At 38.2% G+C, this 21,501-nt stretch overlaps 1 protein-coding gene across 3 annotated transcripts in view; it reads right to left on the bottom strand.

Moving 5' to 3' along the window:
- Positions 1-19,922, bottom strand: part of LOC117395065 (BTB/POZ domain-containing protein KCTD1) — a 50,927-nt gene extending 31,005 nt beyond the window's left edge. Inside the window, exon 1 of one of the 3 annotated variants that reach the window (XM_059016435.1) lies at positions 19,876-19,922. In XM_059016435.1, coding sequence (XP_058872418.1) covers positions 19,876-19,881 — 6 coding nt within the window. In that variant the 5' untranslated portion in view covers positions 19,882-19,922. Of the gene's footprint in view, positions 1-513; positions 2,174-12,790; positions 13,392-19,875 lie in introns of those variants that run through there. The other 2 variants (XM_033993928.3, XM_033993927.3) reach the window with 2 other exon arrangements.
- Positions 19,923-21,501: the final 1,579 nt, after the last annotated feature.

The raw sequence follows: 21,501 nt of genomic DNA, 5'->3' as shown, positions 1-21,501 counted from the left end.
CAGTAAAGAGGCATCATTAGGTACAGAAACTTGAAAGCAAAAAAAAACACAACAACAACAACAACAACACACTCTTGTTCTGTGACTTGGCATTCAAATCAGATACAAAATATTGCTATATAAAATAGGCGGATTTAAATACATATCAACTTTTTAAAACAATATTAACTTACTGTAGTGTAAAAAAAACGCATTGCACAAAAAAAAAAAAACACTAGCAAAAAAAATTAAAGCACATGATTTAAACAGCACTTACTAACTTGTAGAAAAACTGAAATTGTACACGTATGTTACTATTGGAGTGCTTTACAGTTATGGTGAACCTTTAGTGAAATACACAAACGAAAAACGTGTAATAAATCATTGGATAAATGCGCCAAATAAATTCATCTTAAAAAATGCAATATTAAAAGTATGGTGTACTTTGTGAAACGTGATGTGTTTTATCACAGTTTAATAGCAAATATATTAAACTTACAAACCCCCCACGATAAGTGATTGAAGCAACTTTACCTGCACAGGTAGTACAATGGCTGGCGAGGGTGTCCCCGTCTGCCCATTGGACTCGGGGGGAACAGCAGGAGCAGGTTGTGTGTCAGCTCTCGCTGAAATCACAGCAGGCGTGTCCACGTGCTGCTCAGTACGGCTCATACATAGCCTTTTGGGAGAGGACCGGCCAGTCACTTCAGCGGGGTAGCCGGTCTCATGCAGTGTCCGCTTGGGAGCTGCGGTTGGTTTAATTTCTACCTTGCCAACCTCAACCTGCTGCACAAACGGGTCCACCAGTTGGAAATTATACTGGGTGCCAATGACCGTCTCCGGAGCAATTTCATAAGACGTTAATTTCGTCCCAATGCCAGCTATGCTGTTTAGAGTTGCGATAGACACAGCGCCGATGCAGTGGTTGGTATAAGTCTTTGACAGCTTGGCAGCCCTGGATAACATCTGCATCCTGGTCCCCAGCAGGTTTTTGCCAATCGCTTTGTTTTCATACCAATTCATGTCGCTCTCACTGCAATGATCCCTCGGCCTCTGAAAGAAAGCCTTGCAAAGAGGGTTCCGCTTGGAAATGTATTTCACAAAACTGGCATAAGGGCAGAACTCCGTTCCAGTTTCGTACATGCGAGGTAAGTTATCCTCATCAGAGTCCGTTCTTTTTTTAGTCCAAGACGCCGACCTGGATTTATGGTAGGGCCCGAGTGCTTTAAAGTACACAAACTTTCTGCCATCCTCATCTATTGCCAAGCCGAAAGAGTCCTCTTCTAACTCTCTCTGATTCTCTCTGCCTCTGGTGCAGAAATACATGCATGTTTCAAACCACACTTTGTTGAGCAAGCCGAAAGGCGTGCTTGTGTTAAACACACTGGAGGTGTACAGTTTTCTTAAGTCAGCTCGAGTGATTGCTTGCTTCTGCACAACAGGACCTGCGCCTTGCTCTTCAAGCTTTCGGATCACCGCTGCCAGGGTCAGGTTAGCACTTCTGAGCTCGGGGTCTTTAGTCAGATCCAAAGTGCGACAGTAAGGCGGCTCATTCAGGTACCTGTTCAAGGAGCTCCTAATACTGATCAGAGAAGACTTGCTATATAATTGCCCACTTTTTGAGCGTGCCTCTGCATAGAAAGACCTCAGCACCTTGCACAGCGCTTCCTTGTCCATATTCTCGAAGTCGGGACTTTGTGATTTCTCACTCAGGTATTCCCGGAAGATCCTTACCGCATACCTGGTGGCTAAACGAGTGTTTTCGCTGAGCCTGGATCGGTCTGAGCGCTGCAGATCTGATCCCAGGTGCGAGTCCAGTCCAGAGATGTGAAACGAGTCCAACTCACTCCCCTGGTCCGTACTCTGCATAAGGACCACTTCCCTTTCCATAATACAACAATTCTCAGGGTCCTCACTCCCTGCCTCCCATTCCAGCCCGATATCCTCCTCTTCATCCTCCTCGTCCCCCGTTATCTGGATTTCCTGGATCTCATCATCCTCATCGTCGCTCCTCGACAGGTAACTATTTTGATCATTTTCTGTCCTCTCTGTGTCTGCATAGCTATCTCCGCTGCCAGGCATTCTCGCCATATTGCAGTCTCTCCGTCAGTCCTCGGGCAGGGCGCATGCGCTATATTGGACCGCAGCGCTGAGAGCCTTTGTATTTAGTGACCTTCAGCTAGTACCGGCAGACAGCCTCTTAAAGGTGCAGAGACAAACTCGTTTCAAACAGACAACAGGGATATTTTACAATAAATATATCGTAATTCCCCACAGAAACAGGCATAAGTAATCCGTATTGGACCTAATGATGCATTTCAACTTCAGGTAGACATCTTTAAAGGCTAATCACTTTACATGCGCAAAAACAATTATACTCAATCAGAACACAATATATTGGTCTGGTCTAAAATATGTATAAATCCACGTTCAGACCGGTTCCCTCTATCAAAAACAAAACATGAAAAACTATAGATTCTCATTTTCACACTCAACTTGTTTATAACACCAGTCAGACTAGGTGTACTACTGGGTACACACATGCAAAGGGTTAAGTTCTGTAACGCTCTGCGATTTAACTCCAGGGGGAAAAGAAACAAAGAATACAAATTATAATCAAAGCGTGTCCACCCGCCAACCAGAAAGCAGAATGATCAGGTATCGAGGATGTCGCTTTTTTCTTTTGAAAATACCTTTCTGCAGCCCATTCATTCTAAAACAAAGGGGAAGAAATGAAGTTCTTAGTTTCTATAAGGAGACACTCGTGCAAGGACAAAAAAAGTCTGTTGTTGTATCGGATATCACAAATAGCTCTAAACAAACTATGCGGCAAATCTACTGTTCTCAAATGACAGTAGATTTTACATCAAAATGATTTAAAACAAATCTACAAAACAACGACGAGGCGTCCGAGTCAGACTAACTTATCTGATCTATTACATAATGTTTTTCAATTATTTCAACCAATTTGCCAGCCAGAGAAAGGTGTGTAAATAGTACCAAAACAATTGATCAGCTGATAAGACGCTAGTTAAACTGTGATCCAGCATGTAATTAAATACACATAAATATAACAAAAACTGAAATTCTATCATGCTTGTTGGCCAGCGGTACAATAAAAGTAGCAGCGGACACATTTACTTCAGTGGAATGGCCTCAATTACTATAAATCAAAAACATAAATACAATAACCTTAACATGTACCATTTATTCAGTAAAATACATTGGATAACCCAGTAAAGCGCCATACGGCACCTCTTTAGCCGTTTAATCTTTACATTCATTTTTTTTTTTTTTTTTTTATAAAAGTGGATTTCATTCATCAGCACCAATTATGTTTTTGAAAGACTTTATTATAATAATTCCTAGGTATCTGTGTCATCATCATCTGAATTTTAATTCAGCAGCAAATGTAATAGTTCATCCTTAAATCAACATATAAAATCGTCTGGTGGGGTACTGGTGACCTCAATTGAACAATACATTCCTCCCTGGGCTACCTTTATTATTGTGCAGAAACCCCCCTGGTTACTTTTTCTATGGGCCAGAGTCTCCTTAATGACTTCTGATCTTGAAGGATGCAGCAATTCCATTTTAAAATAATGGGTTTTTTTGATATTATGGATTAGCTCAGGCACTACCGTAAAAGTAGTGCCTAGAATCCATTTAACTATAAAAACGAGTGCCAAGCTGTGTTGTCAGACTACATTGTGGACTGTGGATTAATCTGAAGCAAACAGATGATTGCTACATCCTTCAAGCGCAAAAGAGTTATATATATTTCTTACGGAAAAGTCATACTCTGCTACTTATTCAGCTTACTGTACAGTAGCTATCCCTGCTAGAAAGATCATTACAAATTTAATTGTCTGTAAAAATCTAATTGACTGCAGAGGTTTGCTATACTCTAGTGGTCAGCCAAAATGTACATTATATGCAATTGTATAATAAACTGTGTTTGTTTGTGGTGGATGAATACCAGAATTTAGTATAGTTGTATTGGAGCATTTTGACGGGCGTCAGTAGTCTCATCACAGACATGGGAATTGACAGGGTGAGGTAACCCGATGCACACAGACGGAGACTGGGCACAAATCTTGTGCTTACTGGCCCACATCTTACCTGCTTTGGATAAGCAGCTACAGTCTTGGTGTACAGTATTATATTCTCATGCACAACCACAGGGGTCAGTCTAGTGCCAACTCTCCCTGCATCCCCCAGACCCGCTACAGTATTATTGCAAGGCATTGTGTTGAACTCCATCAGGACACGGTGAAACTCTGGAATCTGTTGCATCCTATTACCTTACCACTTCCTGTGATAAGATCAGATGGTTTAACTCCAATCCAATTTTGTGATACACTGTATGCATTTGTAAAAATGTAAGCAATGTCTAACACTTTCACATCTACAGACACGCAAGTTTTATGTAGACCAGATGATGCAGTGCAATGGAAGTTCAATTCTAAACAAAAACATACAATTTGTTCAACATCTTTGATGGGTCTATTTTAAATTATCTAAACCTCGTTATCAGATCACTAAATAATTCAGATTTTAGTTATGTGATGCATAAGAATGAATGATAAAACTGATCATTTGTTGGGCCTGTCTGTGGTGCAGAATGATTACACTTCTGTTAACTCTCAGATACATATAGTATGATAACATACAACATCCTTATGCCAAAACAAAAGATGTCTATAGGCCCATTTTGGCCCAAGGTTTGCAAGTCAATTCAGCTAATTGACAGCTCACTATATTACAGAGGCATCATTCCAGCTTGACCGCCTGAGAACATAATGGGGGGGAAAATAAAAAATAAAAAAACAAATACTGCACAGAGAAACTACACACCCCGAACGGTTCCCAAGAGATCACAACTTGGCCTGTAACCTGAAAATTATGTCAGATCAAAACATAGCTAACCTGTTTGTTAGCATTTATCAAGAGTCTATGAAGGACTTCAATTAAGGCAGAAAGAACCAAATGATTATCCCTTATATCCTGTTTACCCAAATCTCCACCTGGGGCGGTCACAGAAAGATTAGAATGTACGTATAACAGTGCTTGTGCCAAGAAGCTCCACTAGCATCAACTGGACCTGAATACTTGCACAACCCATCTGGTAGTCTGTGCTCTATTCTTATCTTCAGTGTTCCAAGAAAACATTTTCCTGGATGTTTCGGCTCATTTCCTCACTTCTTCATCAGCCCTGTTTTGGGCAATTACCTCAGTCTTTCCCTCAGCTGGTATGCAAAAATCTGGATTATTAGTGTTTTTTTTAAAATCATCCTTCATTACATTTTTAAGCCTTTAATAAACTGCTTTTATTAAAATGATCACTTCAATCATTTACTTTTTATTGAGGATTTTTGTATTGGCACTTTTGCTTTTCTTGGTTTGTTTGATTTCATTGTAGTGTGTGTGTGAATAAATGATCGACCCATTTCTTGCAACTTTGTGTTATATACATATACACATTATATATATATATATATATATATATATATATATATATATATATATATATATACACACACACACACACATATATATATATATATATATATATATATATATATATATTCCAACAATACTGAACTAAATCATTATACAAAGAAACTATTCGGTGATAGTTAAAGAACAAATTGGTATGGGTATACACACAGTATCTTAACTAATGCATTCTTCCTCTTCATTAGGAGTCACTTTGTAAATCATTTCCTGGTGACTTAAAAGAATACCAGCTCTCCAAATAAGATTTTGGGTCATTGAGTAACTTACTCTCCAATTTAAACACTATGAGTAAAATGTATTTTGGGCGAGTAAAATGCAACATTACCTTGAAGTCATGAGTATGCTCAATAAATACTACACACACACACTTTAATGCTAACCTATGGGGTATACATTAACTACAACCTTACATTAACTAATACTTGGTCTACAATAAAAACAATTTATTTGTATTTGCTTTATTGACCACAAACAATATGGCTGTGAAGCAAATAAACACAGAAACAGATTTTTATTTATTTTTTTTAATTCCAACGCTGCTTTTGCAATATACTTAAACCTGCATGCAGGTACTATATATTTCTAAAGAAACAATAATATTGTATTCCTGGTTGATCGTCTTGCTAGAGCAATATAAAGCATTCTGGCTCTCTCCAAACACAGAATATTGTATTTATTATATAGCTATGTTCCAAAAATTGGTAGGTTAGGTTGATGGGGACGAAGACGGCACCAAAAAATCCAAAATCCAAAATCAGGAATCCAGCTGCTTATTCACCAGTCACAAACACACATTACAAGCGATCTCCTTTACAGGGTCGCGGTGAGCCGGAGCCTAACCCGGCATACACAGGGTGCAAGGTGAGACTACACCCTGGACGGGACACCAGTCCATCGCAGGGCACCACACACACACACACACACACACACACACACACACACACACACACACACACACACACACACAGGGCAATTTAGAGTGACCAATCAACCTGGACAGCATGTCTTTGGACTGTGGGAGGAAACCGGAGTACCTGGAGAAAACCCACGCGAACACGGGGAGAACATGCAAACTCCACACAGACAGTACCCTAGGCCGGATTCAAACCCAGGACCCTGGCGCTGTGAGGCAGCAGCGCTAACCACTACACCACCGTGCCGCCCTCAATGCCATCACAGTCGCCCTCTTATACTCGTTATAAGGTGGAACACAAATAGCACGGTCTTGTAACTATGGCTCCACTCTATAGCGTTATAAAAGGGTGAGCATTGTACTATGAAAACTTTAAGATCAGTCATTTTATGTGCTTTCATGCATGTTGTCACCCAGGAATGAGTTGGTTTACACGTTTTAAATTACAATTAGAGATTCCACACTTTGATACCCGGTTAGCAATTAGCTGTCCTTGGAGTTGAGACCTCAGCTGTGAGGTCTGGTCCTCTCCTGATTTGTATGCCGTTTATATGTATAGTTTTAAATGTAATTTTATAATCATTTGCAAGACAGAAGCCCTGCAGGGAGCAAGGGAAAATAAAGAGCTTGCTCTTCAAAAGAAGATCTACATAGCACACATGGTGAAGTGTGCAGGATTGTGCTTTGTGAATCCAGGTCATTTGTTTCTCAGGAGATAGAAACAAGTTATGTGAATCATACCAGGAACAGGCAGCAATGGCAAGTAATTATTTATTTTTTTTTAAATAAACTTCAAAGCATGTTCAGTAACATTATAATGGGTGGGTCACAGCATGACACCTAGGAACCAGCAGTTTGTAAATATACAGTATGCAGATAAAATAAATAAAGTAAAAACACCACACATCACAAATGAAAGCACAAAAAACACAAATATCTTCAGCACACAAACAAATCAAATGCTTTGAAGGTTGAAGACACAGATGACATGCAATAAATAATACTGGCACCAGCCATCATGTAGTTTAAAAATTATTCTTTGTGGAAATCACCTATACAGTATACATGGGATATTGCATTGTCTGTCTATTGCATTGTCTGACATTTAGACCTACTATATGCAAATTATGCAAAACAAAGTAACATTGCTTGTCTTTATTTTACGTGGAAGAATGCAAATGGTTATGCAAGGTTTGTTTTACTTCAAAACAGTCCTTAAAAGACCTCAATATACTCTTGTAATAATGATAGACGTTCCAACCCAACTCACGTTTCGTTAAGATAACCTCCAGAAGCATCCTTCAATATACCGAGCTTCAGAACCTAACACCAGGCCCCAGAAAATTGTTTTTGTTTACTTTCAGTTAACTGTGTCCCAAACCTCTGCCATATGTTTGCAATGATGTGCAAATGCACCCCAATAGAAAAAAATGACATTATTAGTTCAATACAAATTCCTGTGCAATTTGTGTAGCCGAGTTAATGTTTATAGTGACGGGGTGTGTCTGTACAGCAAAGCAACTGATATGGTTAACTAAAATTAATTACAACAAACGTAAAATGTGATCTAAGCATAATTGGTTTGACTATGCAGCCAACTGAAGTCCAAGTTACTAATGCCATTAGCAGAGTGCCAGTTGTCCTTTCAGCGAGTAGTCTTTAAAAAGATACAAAACTTTTACTACAGATTGGTTACATGGTAAAATCTTTGCAACGTTCATCATATTAAAGTTGAAGGTACCCGTTGTATGATTTGATCCAATCATTGTGTTTAGCAATTCTCCGTTCTTATGATTTTCACATATAAAAGAGTTAATCATAAACACTGCACCATATGGGAAAAAAAGGTTGAAATGGTTCAAAATGAGCTCCGCCTGGCACATGGTAATTACTTGATTCCAGTTAGCTACAGCTATGGCCAAAAGTTTTGCATCACCTATAATTTTAGGATTGAGACATACCAGTAATTTACTAAATAAATAAATAAATATATGAACATAATTTAGATATTTTATGTAATCAAAGAAACTACAAAATCATATTGCAAGTCTACCACAAGCCATAATAGTAGTATTTATTTTTTATTTTTTTTTAACTGTAGTTATGTAATATGCATTGTTTTTTTACTGTATCTTATTAGATAAAGATAAAGGTAAAGTGCTTTGTGATGGTGGTCCACTATGAAAGGTGCTATATAAAACTGATTGATTGTACATTATTACATGTTAGATTTTGAAATGTCACATCTTTTCATTTTTGTTGGCTTTTCATAAAGTATATAGAAAACTACAAAGCAGTATGTAATTCAATATGTTAACGTAACATTATTCTGCAGGCTTCATTCAAATTTATGAAGCAAAATTAGTTAATTATATAGGGTGATGCCAAACTTTTGGTCATAGCTGTAGGTCACCGACAGAATGTCAGGTTTGATGTTTAAACATCCTGACTGCATCTCAAGGGAAACTGTTTAATGGAAGTAGGTTGTGCCCGCAACACTGCAGATGTTATGTGTATGCTGTCTTACGTAAACAGCAACAGATTCTATATATATTTTTAACATTTTATTTAAGGGTTGTGCTTTACTAAACAAAAACATAAAACTATCAATATTCCTTCCACTGCAACCAAATATTGCAACCCCTCTCCTGTAGCTCTAAAGTACTGTGGACTAAAAGTGCAAAGACACTGCATGTCTACACAGAGACGTAGCTGCAACCAGGGGACTGAAACGAGTTGGCAACATCAGAGAAAGGGGTGGTGACATTAAAAAAAAAAAAAAGAAATTGTAACAGGTTTGTGACTCATATCAAATAACCTAAACATCAAATAACCTAAATATTCTCAACACAAAGCAGAACCAGTAACAACAATAATAATAATTCTAATAACAGGCAAGACCATGGCTGTAAAAGCATTGGTTCGCACTCCTTTAAATGCAAAAAGTATAAAGCATTACATATTTTAAACTCTTCCTTTCAATAGCAGATGAAAGCATTGCTTGATCTTAAGTGGATTGTCTGTAAAAGAAAGTGTACAGAAATCAGGCCTAACAAGGTGTCCTCTATATCGATAATAACCTCAATCCGTCCATCAATATATACCCATTCCTTTGAAAACATTAATTGGTTCAGTTCTCGCAGTAGTCAAAAGAAATATGAAGTGTAGAAGAATTCCAATATTTTTTCCATGTTCTCAAATCAGTTGTGAGAGATGCAAATACAGCCAAGATTTAGTCCACCGGGTCAATGAATATGATTTTAACATGAGAGGGGCAGAGTCGCTGGTATATGTCACAGCATATCTTAGTTTACACTGCAATAGGATGCTGTGTGGTCCGGTGGTTAAAGAAAAAGGGCTTGTAACCAGGAGTTCCCCCGGTGGTTCAAATCCTGGCTCACTCACTGACTCACTGTGTAAGCAAGTCACTTAACCTCCTTGTGCTCCGTCTTTCGGGTGAGATGCTGTTGTAAGTGACTCTGCAGCTGATGCATAGTTCACACACCCTAGACTCTAAGTCGTCTTGGATAAAGGTGTCTGCTAAATAAACAAATAATAATAATCCTGCCGCGGGCAAAACTCATACAATCCCCAATCACAAATCAAAGGGCCAGTCAGTTATAAAATTACCATACAAGACACAACTACAAAAAATCATGGCTTGCTGGTCAGTACTGGTACAAACTCAAATCCTGGATACAATGCTTATGATTTGGATCTCTACTGGTAGAATAGCCACAGTAAAATACAGAGGTAGTGTAGTACTCAAAATTAAAGAAAAAAGTAAACTGTGCCTTCAATAACACATCATGTACTCACTAGAATATGAAAAGGAACTGCATGCACTATAATGCTCATCAATGCGCAGAACAACACTCAAAGGGGAGAGGACAGTAAGACTATGAAAATGCAATTTGAAGCAACTTACTCTTAAAACAACATTTATATAGTATATTTTATTAATGCAAAGGTTTCTTTTTTAACAAAAGTACTCCTCTAGTAAGTTAGCTGAGCCACAAACTAAATTTAGCAGCAATCTAAAAGAAATACCAAAAATAATGAGGATTGTCCATTTAGATTTTTTGCTCATCCATAACTTCCATAATGTAGGTGGTCCAAAGAAACCAAGTCACGAAGGTATAGGGTTTTTATTTTTTTAACGAGATTTTTGGCCATAAGTTTCTTAAGTTTTCTTGTTACTCCAGTATACAAAGTGCATTGTTACAAACTCAAAAAGTTTGTTTAGGACTACAAAAAGGGTTCCTACTACTTTTGAAAATTAGAAAATAATTGTTGGGCCAAAGTCTCAAACACAAAGAGCTTTTATAATCTTGTTTGTATTTCATACAAATATAAAATCTACTGGGATAGAGCAGCAAACTATTTCTCCATTTGGTTGGGAGGAATAAAAAGTAAATAATAAAATCACACCCTAATAAACATGACAAACGTATTCTACTTAAGTCAAAAGAGTGCCCTCTAGTGTACAATTGTGATTATTTTTCTAGTGGCATGATCACAAAGATCAGCTGCAGTCATTTTGAAGCCAGAATTGTATTGTATTATATTACATAACATTAGTTACATGTATTACTGCAGTATGAAACGTTATACACTTACACAATGATGGAAGTGCTTTAAAAAAAAAAAAAAAAAACAACATTAACATATGTTTTTTTGTATTGATCTGATTAACAATAAAATACATTTCCACTGTAAGTATACAGTATGTTGTTTGTTTGTGTTATTTAACTGCATTATTATACTTTCAGATTTCTACCAGATATTAAAACCGATTCTTATTTCTATTTAAAAGTGCACATTTTCAAAGTCTTGCCTTTTACGATAACACTTTTTTTTGGTCCATTTACTAAAATAAAAATGTTTTGTTCAACGAGGGTAGCTGCTGAACTAACATGTCGTTAGCTGCCAGCTCAACTGATTGGAAACAAAAGTAGGACGATTTCTTAAAGGAACGCCAATAACTTAGGCAACTCGTTATTATCTGGGGAACTCATCCTAACCTAGGCGATATTGTCAACAGCAACATTTTACACACACATTTCTTAAATTTTCATTGGAGACAGGGCATTTCGGTTTGCAACGAAACTTACGCTAAATATTAACCTGGTCACACTCTTACTGCATGTTTACATGATTTTAATACCAGTTCAGTCAGATGTTAACCATCGTTTTTGGTTAATTTGGCTGAAAGCAACAAGACTGTACTTACACTGAAATAGCGGCTATCGTTTTAAAACGTGTAAAAATGCATATTCTGTAGGCTATTTTAGGAGTAACAATTGCTCGTCGTTTAAACTTATATCAAGACAATCTAATCAAGTATACCCATGTTTGCAATCAACTAAAGCGAGTTAGCAACTCAGAACTCTTTATTGTAACATTTTAAATAATTAAATCAACAGGACACATTTAGCAAATTACATCTAATATTCTCTTTCCGTGTAGATCCAGTCCAGGACGTCCTATACCTTTACCGGTATCCAAAATGCATCTTTGCAATACAAAAATCCCAAAGGGTGCACTTATTGGAAACGGCAAGATTGGCTCATTCCCAATTTGACAACTTGTGGGGAAAAACAAAACAAAACAAACAAACAAAAAACGTCAGCTGGTAAAAGTAAGTGCTATGGCTATCCATTCGTGTGCACTGCTGGATTTAAGCTTTGTCTTGAAACCGTAGTGCAGCATTTCGGTCACCCTGGCAAGAGATACGATTCCCTGCCTGGCAAAGAAATACGAGGTTTTTTTTTCGTTCGGGGTTTGGAGTTACAAGGAAAATGTCTCATTGCAATAGAGACTGTAAGTACAAAGAGGTGATTCATTGGATTGGCATTGATGTGTGTGGAAAATGTACCTTCTGTTTAACAAAATAAAACAACCCCCCTCCGGCAGAATTACTGCACAATGGCGTCTTTCATTAGCAAATCTGGGGCACTTGGGAATTGAAACTGGCATAGAACAATCGAAGATCAGGAAAAGCCTCTACCGAATCCCGAAAACTGCATGTTATAATACACGACTTAAGAGTTCCCCGAATGGAAGAACATCAGTTTCCAAAGCTGTACGCACCATAAGGAAAGCTAATTCTGACCGAGGGCGCAATGATTTCTAATCGTACGGGTCGAGATATTTTCGGCTAAGCTGAAATCCACGTTTATGTATTTCGGTCTGAAACATATTTAAACATATTGCGATTAAACAGGTATCAATTCCCATTAAGTGGTTAAAAATGTTTGTTAGAACTGTGGCGCTTCAATCCTGGCACATGCGTAAAAGCAGCTGTGCCGTAAAAGTCCCAGCCATACCACAGCTTCAGCATATAATAGCAAACCAAATCTATCAGTCCTGGCTTACCTGAAACATTGATGAACATCCAGTGTCCTTTTCACCTCCCTTTTCCTTCGATTTCTTTAGCGGTCTGCTTCCCTCGCTACACCAGAGAGAAATGCAATAGCTTGGCTAAGGTAGACAGAACAAAATACAGAGAATACTTGCTTCAGGGCTTCGAAACCCCTTAAGGCAAAGATCAGGATACAATTAGCTCATGCCTCTACCCCAGTCTAAACCAATCTGCAAAATAAAACTTCAATTAAATTAACTGATCACAGAGGCAGCACGTTGGCCTTCCACAAAATTGATGTAATTTAGTTCATTTTTTTAAAAAAGATCCTGCAATTTCTACATAAAGCAGTCTCACTCCAGCCTCCAACTTGCCTATTGCCCCTCTTGTCTTGCACAGAAAAGCTGATTTTAATCGTTGTGATTAGTTTTGATGTAACGTTTCCGCAGGCGATTTCAGCAAATGGATGGAGTGTTTCTTTGCCAGAAAGGGAAAAGCAGCAGATGATGATAATTATATAGATTGTTGGTTGTGTCTTTTGATTTTGTGTGTGTATCATTTCATGCCTCTTTCTCAAGTGCGAGCTGACATTGCAACTTGTTGATCAGTACCGTCTCGCTTTTAATCAATGCATGGGGGATAATTTGGACAGGAAGCAAAACATTTTTTTTCTTCCCTTGGCTATGTAACTTCCAAAATGACGTATATAAATAAGCACATGGAGTCTGCTTTGCCCTGCCCCAATCATGTCTGAATCAGCGCCTCGGGGAAATGCACTAACTCATTTCAAATGTTCAGCCATGCATAATTCTAAGAGATTGAAAGAGTTCCAAGCTTAGTTTAAAATAGTGGGGAAATTATATTGGAACGTATAGCGCCACGTGCAGTTTATTGAACTGTAATATATAATACAGCATGAGTAAATAAATACATAACTACCCGTTCGTTAATAAGTATTTGGTATATGTTACACAGTATATGCTATTTAGTATAAACGGCTATAATAAACACTTTGCATACACACAATGCGTTACCATAATGGTGTTATACAGCGTCTATGGTAATAGTCAGATCTGGAAATTCTAAATTAGCTTGCCATAATTAATTTCAATGAAATCACAATTCCCACTGATATACAGCCTAATCCCTTGGAGACACTGTCACAATAAAAGTGAAAACGTCATCGTCATCGCAACCGCAGCACTTTTCAAGATGGCAAAGCATGTGTGTTTTGGTTACATTTCATCCAAATGAGTAATGAATGTTAAACCAATACAATCACGACGTGTCTCTTGTAATCTGAGTTCTAAACCCGTATACTTGTCACACTTTTAATACTTATCGCTGGCACTGTTCTGAAACTATGACAAAGGTATGAGTAGTAACAGGTATTAATTACATTTCATTGTTTTCCTTATCAAAACAGTAATTTAAACGAGCTACAGAAACTGAAAAATAAAACAAACTACAAAAAAGGAACTCGATTTGCAAGTTCATGCAGTGTCCAGTTACAGTACGACATTTCTTAATTATTAATAATAATTCTGCTTGGGAACAATTAAACATCGTATCCTGGTGTCCAGTATTAAAACTAAACGAATATTTTTTTTTTCTTTTAAATCAAACCTTTTTACAATCAGTATCACTGTGTCCTGTTCCAGTGGTTTATTATGTGCCCCTCTGGCGTCCCCTGTTGTTTGAAGCTAGGCAGGGACAATGGACTCGCAACATGGTGACTGAGATTCCCTTGTTCACTTATACTTAGACCCTCTGTCAGTGATGTATGTTTATAAAGCGTTCATGATCAAAAACAAAGAAAACAAAAAATAATTGAGACAGCTGTATTACATTCACACAAAAAAGGGTAATACCTTGTTATCTATTATGCCAGAAACACATACACAGCATATATTTTCAGCATGTGTTTATGACAGCCATTATTAATTTAAGACAACTGATATTTTATTGATCAAAACAAAGATCAAAATACAGCCACTGTTTAACTCTAAATTTATTCTGCTGGTGTTTTTCCCCAGAGTGATATATTGAACTCCTTGTTATCTTTAATAAATATAACAAAAATAAACAGAAATTGGGTTTTCAGTCTGTTCAGGAGTTTTAGGTCAGTAATATTTAGATCTGCTTCTATTAAGATCATTAAGAACAAGACTTATAATAATGTTAAATCCAAGTTTTAGTAATGTCATTTTCAAAAATGAAAATCCCATACAACAATGCTTTCAAGCCTGCATTGTTAAAACTGAGAACATTATACTCTAGGTATGAATGTGATCATGTCTGTCTGGATTCCATAAAGGTGTGTCCAAAACATGAGAAAACAGTTGGATACAATAGAAGAAAAGATTGGCATTGTCACTCACAGCACCACCCATCTGTTGTGCAAAATGCAGTGCTCACTCTTTAAGGTGGTTGTTTATACCGAGGAACAGGTAATAGGTGGTGTGGTCATCATGGCTCCCAGTTGTCCCATATTGCTATTCCACTAGCATTTTCAAGACGTAACACAGATAGCACGGCCTCGGAACTATGGCTCCTGACTATAGCATTATAAAGGGGGAGCACACTATGCACATGTTTAAACACAAAGCTTGTGTTTAACAACAATTCAGTAAAATAAAGGCTACATTCATTTTCTTTCTTTTAAATTATGATGGAATGTGTAGTTTGTGTTATAGGCTGTATAGATCTACATAGTGGATTTCCCCAGGAAAACACCATAGTGGTGTGTGGCGTGGTAGTGTCACAGCCCAGATAGTATTTGCAGGGAGAGAGACTCCAACACAGAAAACTGCAAGTTAAATGCACAAATGGGCTTTTTATTCAAAAGCAACACGGACAAAACACTAACAAAAACACATTTGACAAAAGACACATGGGCCAAACCAAAAGGGTCTACAAAAACTCACAAACACAAACACAAGATGGGACGGCACAGCACGGAAGACAAACCACGGACCTCCACCTCTATCACCAACATTAATTCTATTAACTCTCACTAACACCCGTGAACACCTATTTTATACAGCAGTGGCTGGAGCCTAATTAATAATTTATTCAATTGTCAATTCCAGCCACATTCCCATGTGTTTTTGAACTGTAGCCCCCCTCCTTGCCAACCCAGTATTCCACTGGCAGGGCTTCCACACTGCCACATGCCTCCCCACTTGAAACACTAACCCCACTCCCATGGATGTGATCGGGGCTGAGATGGAGGTGGTCTCTTCACCTCCTTCCCCTCTCTATACCTGGCAGCTCTCTTCCATGGTGACACTGGGCACCCCAGTAGTGGCGACGCTTGCAGTGGCAATACTGGCAGTGGTGGGGAACACTCCATCAGCGGAAATTCTGCTATTGGCAATGCTGGCAGCAGTGGGCAACATGCCAGCAGCGGAAATTCTATGAGTGGCAATGCTGGCAGTGGAAATGCTGACAGTGGTGCGGGGTATTCCGGCAGCAGCAATGCTGGCTAAGTGTTGGGCACTCTGGCAGTGGTGGCACTGTCAGCGGCAATGCTGACATCAGCGCGGGGCACTCCGGACATGCAGCTGGAGACGACTCCCCCTTCTTGGACGGTGAAGACGACTCCCCCTTCATTTATTCAGATGTCGGCTGCAGCCAAGTTCCCACGTATTATGACAGGGAGAAATTTAACCCCATCCCTGCCAACCTAATATTCCCCACACAAACACCGGCAGGATAAGGATTAGAGTTTACAATTGGGGGAAAGCATGGAAGTTTAGCTACATGCATATCTAAGTGAATTAGCTTGTGTAAATACTGGATTTTAATGATACTTAATACAAGTAGAAAGTAAAACAAGGTCATTTGGTTAGGTTATAAAGCAGGGTTATGTGTTGGATAGTAAAAGCCCTTAAAATGTGTTACAGACAATACAGTTTGATTTAAAAGTACTAGTTTAAAAATTAGTGACAACACATTCTTTAATATTCTATCAGATAGGTTTAAATCTGGTAGCTAAATACTGGTATTCCTAGAACATTTCTGACAACATTCTTACACATTAGTAAGTTTTCTATAACTGTATCACAGCCCAGAATACCTCACGTGGAATATTAGTGACCTCATAATGCCTACTACACTACTCGTGGTGGCTGCAGAGTATGGCATTATTAAATATCCTTCACTGCATGATGGTTTAAAGAAACATCAAGGCTTGTAGTACATTTGTCAAAATACACATTTCTGTTTGTTCTTGGTTGAACATCGAATGTGAAATGATACAGAAATCCCTATACAGGTTCACCTTACCACAGTATTTCTATTTATGGTTAGCTGCCATATGCACTGTAGCATTGTGTAAAAATTATGCTTTTGTTATAAAACAGAACATTGGTTTCCTGTCAAGTTTCTGGTACAATAGGTGCTCGATTGGCAGATGCTTCCTCAAGTGATGATTCTAAGAGCCATTCGTTAGCTGCAGATTTCCACCTCCAGAGTTGATCATGTATCCCTCCAGAACAATTTAAATACTGGCAAATCAATACCGTTCTTGCTGTCCAACACCATTTCCAAAGCGATAGTTCAGGGTTTTTTTTTTCCGTCTCACCCTATGCAACATGTTGTTTACAACTCGCCAATATTGGGAACCACAGGGCCAGTGTACTTCTCATAATTTAGAATAAGTTGCTTGAGAAACAAAATAATAAAAAGTTACTGACTTTTTGGCTGGTGTTAGTTAGGTTGGAGGCACAAAGTAGTTAAATTAAATAAAAGCAGCATACAGTAGGTTTCTGTGCCGTAATAAACCTGCATTGAAAAGAATGTATATTACCAAGAGTAGGGTGATTTTTTATTTTTTTTTCTTCCCTGATTCAATATATGGTATTGATTATTTATTAAAAATAAAACACATCTACTCCTCTTCTGGAGTTTACTGGGAAGCAGGAGTCATTCCCCATAACATATTTTTAGGCTTAGGCATATGCTTTTATATATGGTCACATCTGTATGGAAATAGGACTAGGAGTAGGATTGTATAGCAGTTGATCCATTCCAGGTTTTACTGTGAGTTTATTAAGACACACCTGAACTTGATACTACACTGTATACTTAATCAAGCTTGTAGTAAAACCTGGAATGGGTGAAACTGCTATGCAATAGGTCTTATTTTCATCCATGGTCTAGAGGGACAGGGGTAATATGTCAGTGCAATACATTAGTCCTCAGCAACACACTTCAAGGAAATTTAGTTCCTGAAGTAAAATGAAGCTGTTTTGAAGTTCATACTCAAAGGAAATGACCCAAATTATGTAGCATCGCTATTACATAACCCAACTACAAGTTGATTTAATTTGAAATATTCAGCAGTGCTTTGATCACTGGGAATCTCAAGCTAAAGGTGTCACACTATTTTAAAGAGACCATCTTATTTTAATAAAGTCTTGATTCTTTACAATTTTTTTTCAATTTCCAATCTCCTATTTTAATGTATTATTTGTTTATATATATCACTCACACACACTTGGAATGCATAGTGTATGAACTATTAGAAATGTTGTGCGAGGTGTAAGGCTGTTCATAAAAGGAGTTCTTCAGATGAAAATACACATAAGTGACATCAACAAAATTAGAATTTTCACAAAATGTTTATTGATTAAATCAGCGATTGATTACTCTATTGTGATTTCCATTACACGAGAGTAGATGTTAAAACTTCATGCTGATTTGAACTCGGCTCTCAACCAAGCTAAGCACCAAAACGTAGCTTTACAGTAAACTAATGTGATCCATAGGTGTCTCCATCCATTTCCGCTTCCTTCCATATAATGATGTAGCTATCCTTCTGTCTGGTGTTAATGGCTGAAGTGTAATGCTGGCTCCAGGGATCCCTAGCGCATCAGCACACACAACGGCTGCGATGCTGGCTCCGGGGATCAACCACAGTGCGGTCTCCCCAGCGCATCAGCATGACAACCGTCTGGATTGAGCTAAGTAGGGTACATCTCTGGGGTCTTCAAGTGGGCACCTTCCATCCTTCGTCGACTAGCCCACGACACCTCAAGAGGGCTTGACGGTGATTCTGGCGTCCCAGAATCACCCCCCTCTGTCCCCCACGCAACTCAGCCCAGCTTACTTACCTGTACATGTAAATTACCCAGTCAGTTTATTAGGATCATCCCTTGTATATGTTTAATTTCTTATCGCAATGCTGTCTGATTTTATTTGCCAGAGTTGACCTTCCTCCTCTCCCTGTCTCATTGTGTTTGACTATTACTGCTAGACACGAAATTAACATCAGTTTCTTTCAGCTCCTCATTAATCTTTTAGGCTTTTCTGTATATTCTCCTGCAATATTTTTTTATATCCAGAAAAACAAATGGCCCAATTTTTCTTTTATTAACCCAACAAAGTTACAAATTTAATTTAATTTCAAGTAGTCAGCGTTCCTTTTGATCACTGGCAATAGACATGAGTAAGTTAGTCTTTTTTGAAGCCAGTCTAAAAAGAAAAAGGCACATTTTCAGAGTTGACAAAGATGTACAAAAAAAAAAAAAAGAGAAACCACCTTTTTCCAGGACATAGGTTCTTGCTATTGAAGCACCTGCCCGCCGGGCAAGCGCCAAAGAATGGACAAAAAGTATAGCCTGACTACGCCACAGAGGGAATTTCGCACTCAGAATTAAAACAAACAGTAGTTTAAAACACGCACAAAGCAAGTGGGTTATCATTGACAGTGCACGTCATTTATCAAGTAATCATATTGCGAGCTGGAGTCTAGTCCTATTACAGGAAATTAACGAAAACAGTCATAATAAAAACAATACCGTACATAAAACAAAATAAAACAACCAGGGGGATATCTAAAAGAACGGAAGCTTAAAACACAAACTAATCGGGGGAACAGCAGGCTGTTAGGACATCAAACGTGTGGTGGTCCAAGAGTAGCCGGCCACGTAATGTAAACAAACTTGCTAGTCAGTTCATTTAAGGATTTCACGACAACCAACGAAGGTTGTAGTTGACTAGAAGATCATAATTAAATTGGCTTACTCACGTCTCGTACTTCAATGTTATTGCCGCTACTCGCAGACCACACACAAAATTATTTTAAACATACCGCCATTGCACAGACTGCCGCCGTCACAACCTGCTTCCTATTCCGTTCTTCGCTTGTCTGTAAAGCCAGCCTTTTAAATGATCCAGGTAAGGGAAATAATCCTTTGACTGGCGCGGGGAAAGGGACGAAAGATGAGGGGGCGTTCTAAAAATGAAAGTAATGAAAACAATAAACACACAAAGTAGCGACCTGCTGCACTATATTTGTAGTGTTGACATTATTGTATTCCTCTCTGAAGATTTGCCTTTGTCTTTGCATTTGCACTTGCTTCACAATCAGGGCCCAGTGCTTCCCCAGATTTGAATCAACATTTTCCATTTGAATCTCCATGTGAAAATAGTACATGTGCTGAGTTTCCCTCAGGAATTTAGCTTTTTCCAACATGAGAGATAAGCAACTTATTAATCACTCCTACTGTCATTTCCACACATAACTACTCATTTAGGCTTGCTTCTCGTTTTCAAGGGGGTTATGGCGGATAACAACAGCACAATGTCACAACTGACCAATGAAGTATGAATACCATACATTTCCAATACAGTATAATTCTAAAAAGTGGTAATCATATCAGCTACAGTACAGTAGCTGCTGTTAAAAGAACAAATGTTTTTATGCTCTTGCTGTAAAATGGTTCATAAGTATAGTTTTACCTCAGAATTGTTACAAACAGCAGTGGCTTGTTCAAAAGTCACTTCGGTTGGAGCCAGACAAAAAGGTTTGATATAACATTGAGTCGCCAGTACAACCCCTGCGTGTTTACGAATATCAATAAAAATGTCATTTTTTCAATGACATTGACACCTTGAGCAGCCATCAATCTTAAGAAGCCACAATTGAACTATACTTTTGCAGTTTTTACTCAAAAGCAAGACAGACCAAGACATATTAATACTGGCTGACTCATCAACCCTCTAATGTATGGCCATTATTTCCATAAAACAGCACAGTTTAGCTTTATTTGGTTTTTAGCAATAGTTTCCATTAATACGTTTTGACTCAACTTTGTTAAAGCAATCATGCGAGACAGCCTGAAGTCAACAGTGTATAACCTAGTGTGATCAGTATACACTTCACATGCAGTGTGTCTCGGCATGTTTTACAAGGATAATCGTGACAAAGTGAGCACAGATAGGGGTTCCCTGGAGACCCCAATTGATGCAGGAATGATTTGTATGCAAGGCTGTTTTTTGTGTATTGCCTGTCAGGTACCAGCCACTATACAATACCCATATTAAACCCCAGGGTCTTTTATTTCATACTTACAGCAGTATTAGGACAGTATTGAGACATTACCCAACTAAAGACATCGGCCAAACCTCAAACAATAAACTATAAAATATGATGTCATGTTCGGTTGCATTCCAAAGCAGCGACATTTTCATTATTTTTTGTTTCTGAAATGAAACTATGTAGGACACTCACCTTTAAGCTATTATAAACCACTTTCAGGCAATTTATTTCCCACCTACTATAAAGGGGGCTATCTCAACACCTGTAACACACAACAGCATACTGTATAGACCATATCCTGGTGTGATATGCATAACTTTGATATAGATGATCTAGCCTGCTCACTTCCCCAGGCTCATACCTCTGGACAGAACAATGCCATTAGTTTCCACCTTG

The sequence above is a fragment of the Acipenser ruthenus genome, chromosome 3 (genome assembly GCF_902713425.1).
Source record: "Acipenser ruthenus chromosome 3, fAciRut3.2 maternal haplotype, whole genome shotgun sequence".
Lineage (NCBI taxonomy): Eukaryota > Metazoa > Chordata > Actinopteri > Acipenseriformes > Acipenseridae > Acipenser > Acipenser ruthenus.
Note: the sequence above shows the minus strand (reverse complement) of the source record. Positions and strands in the feature narration are given on the sequence as shown.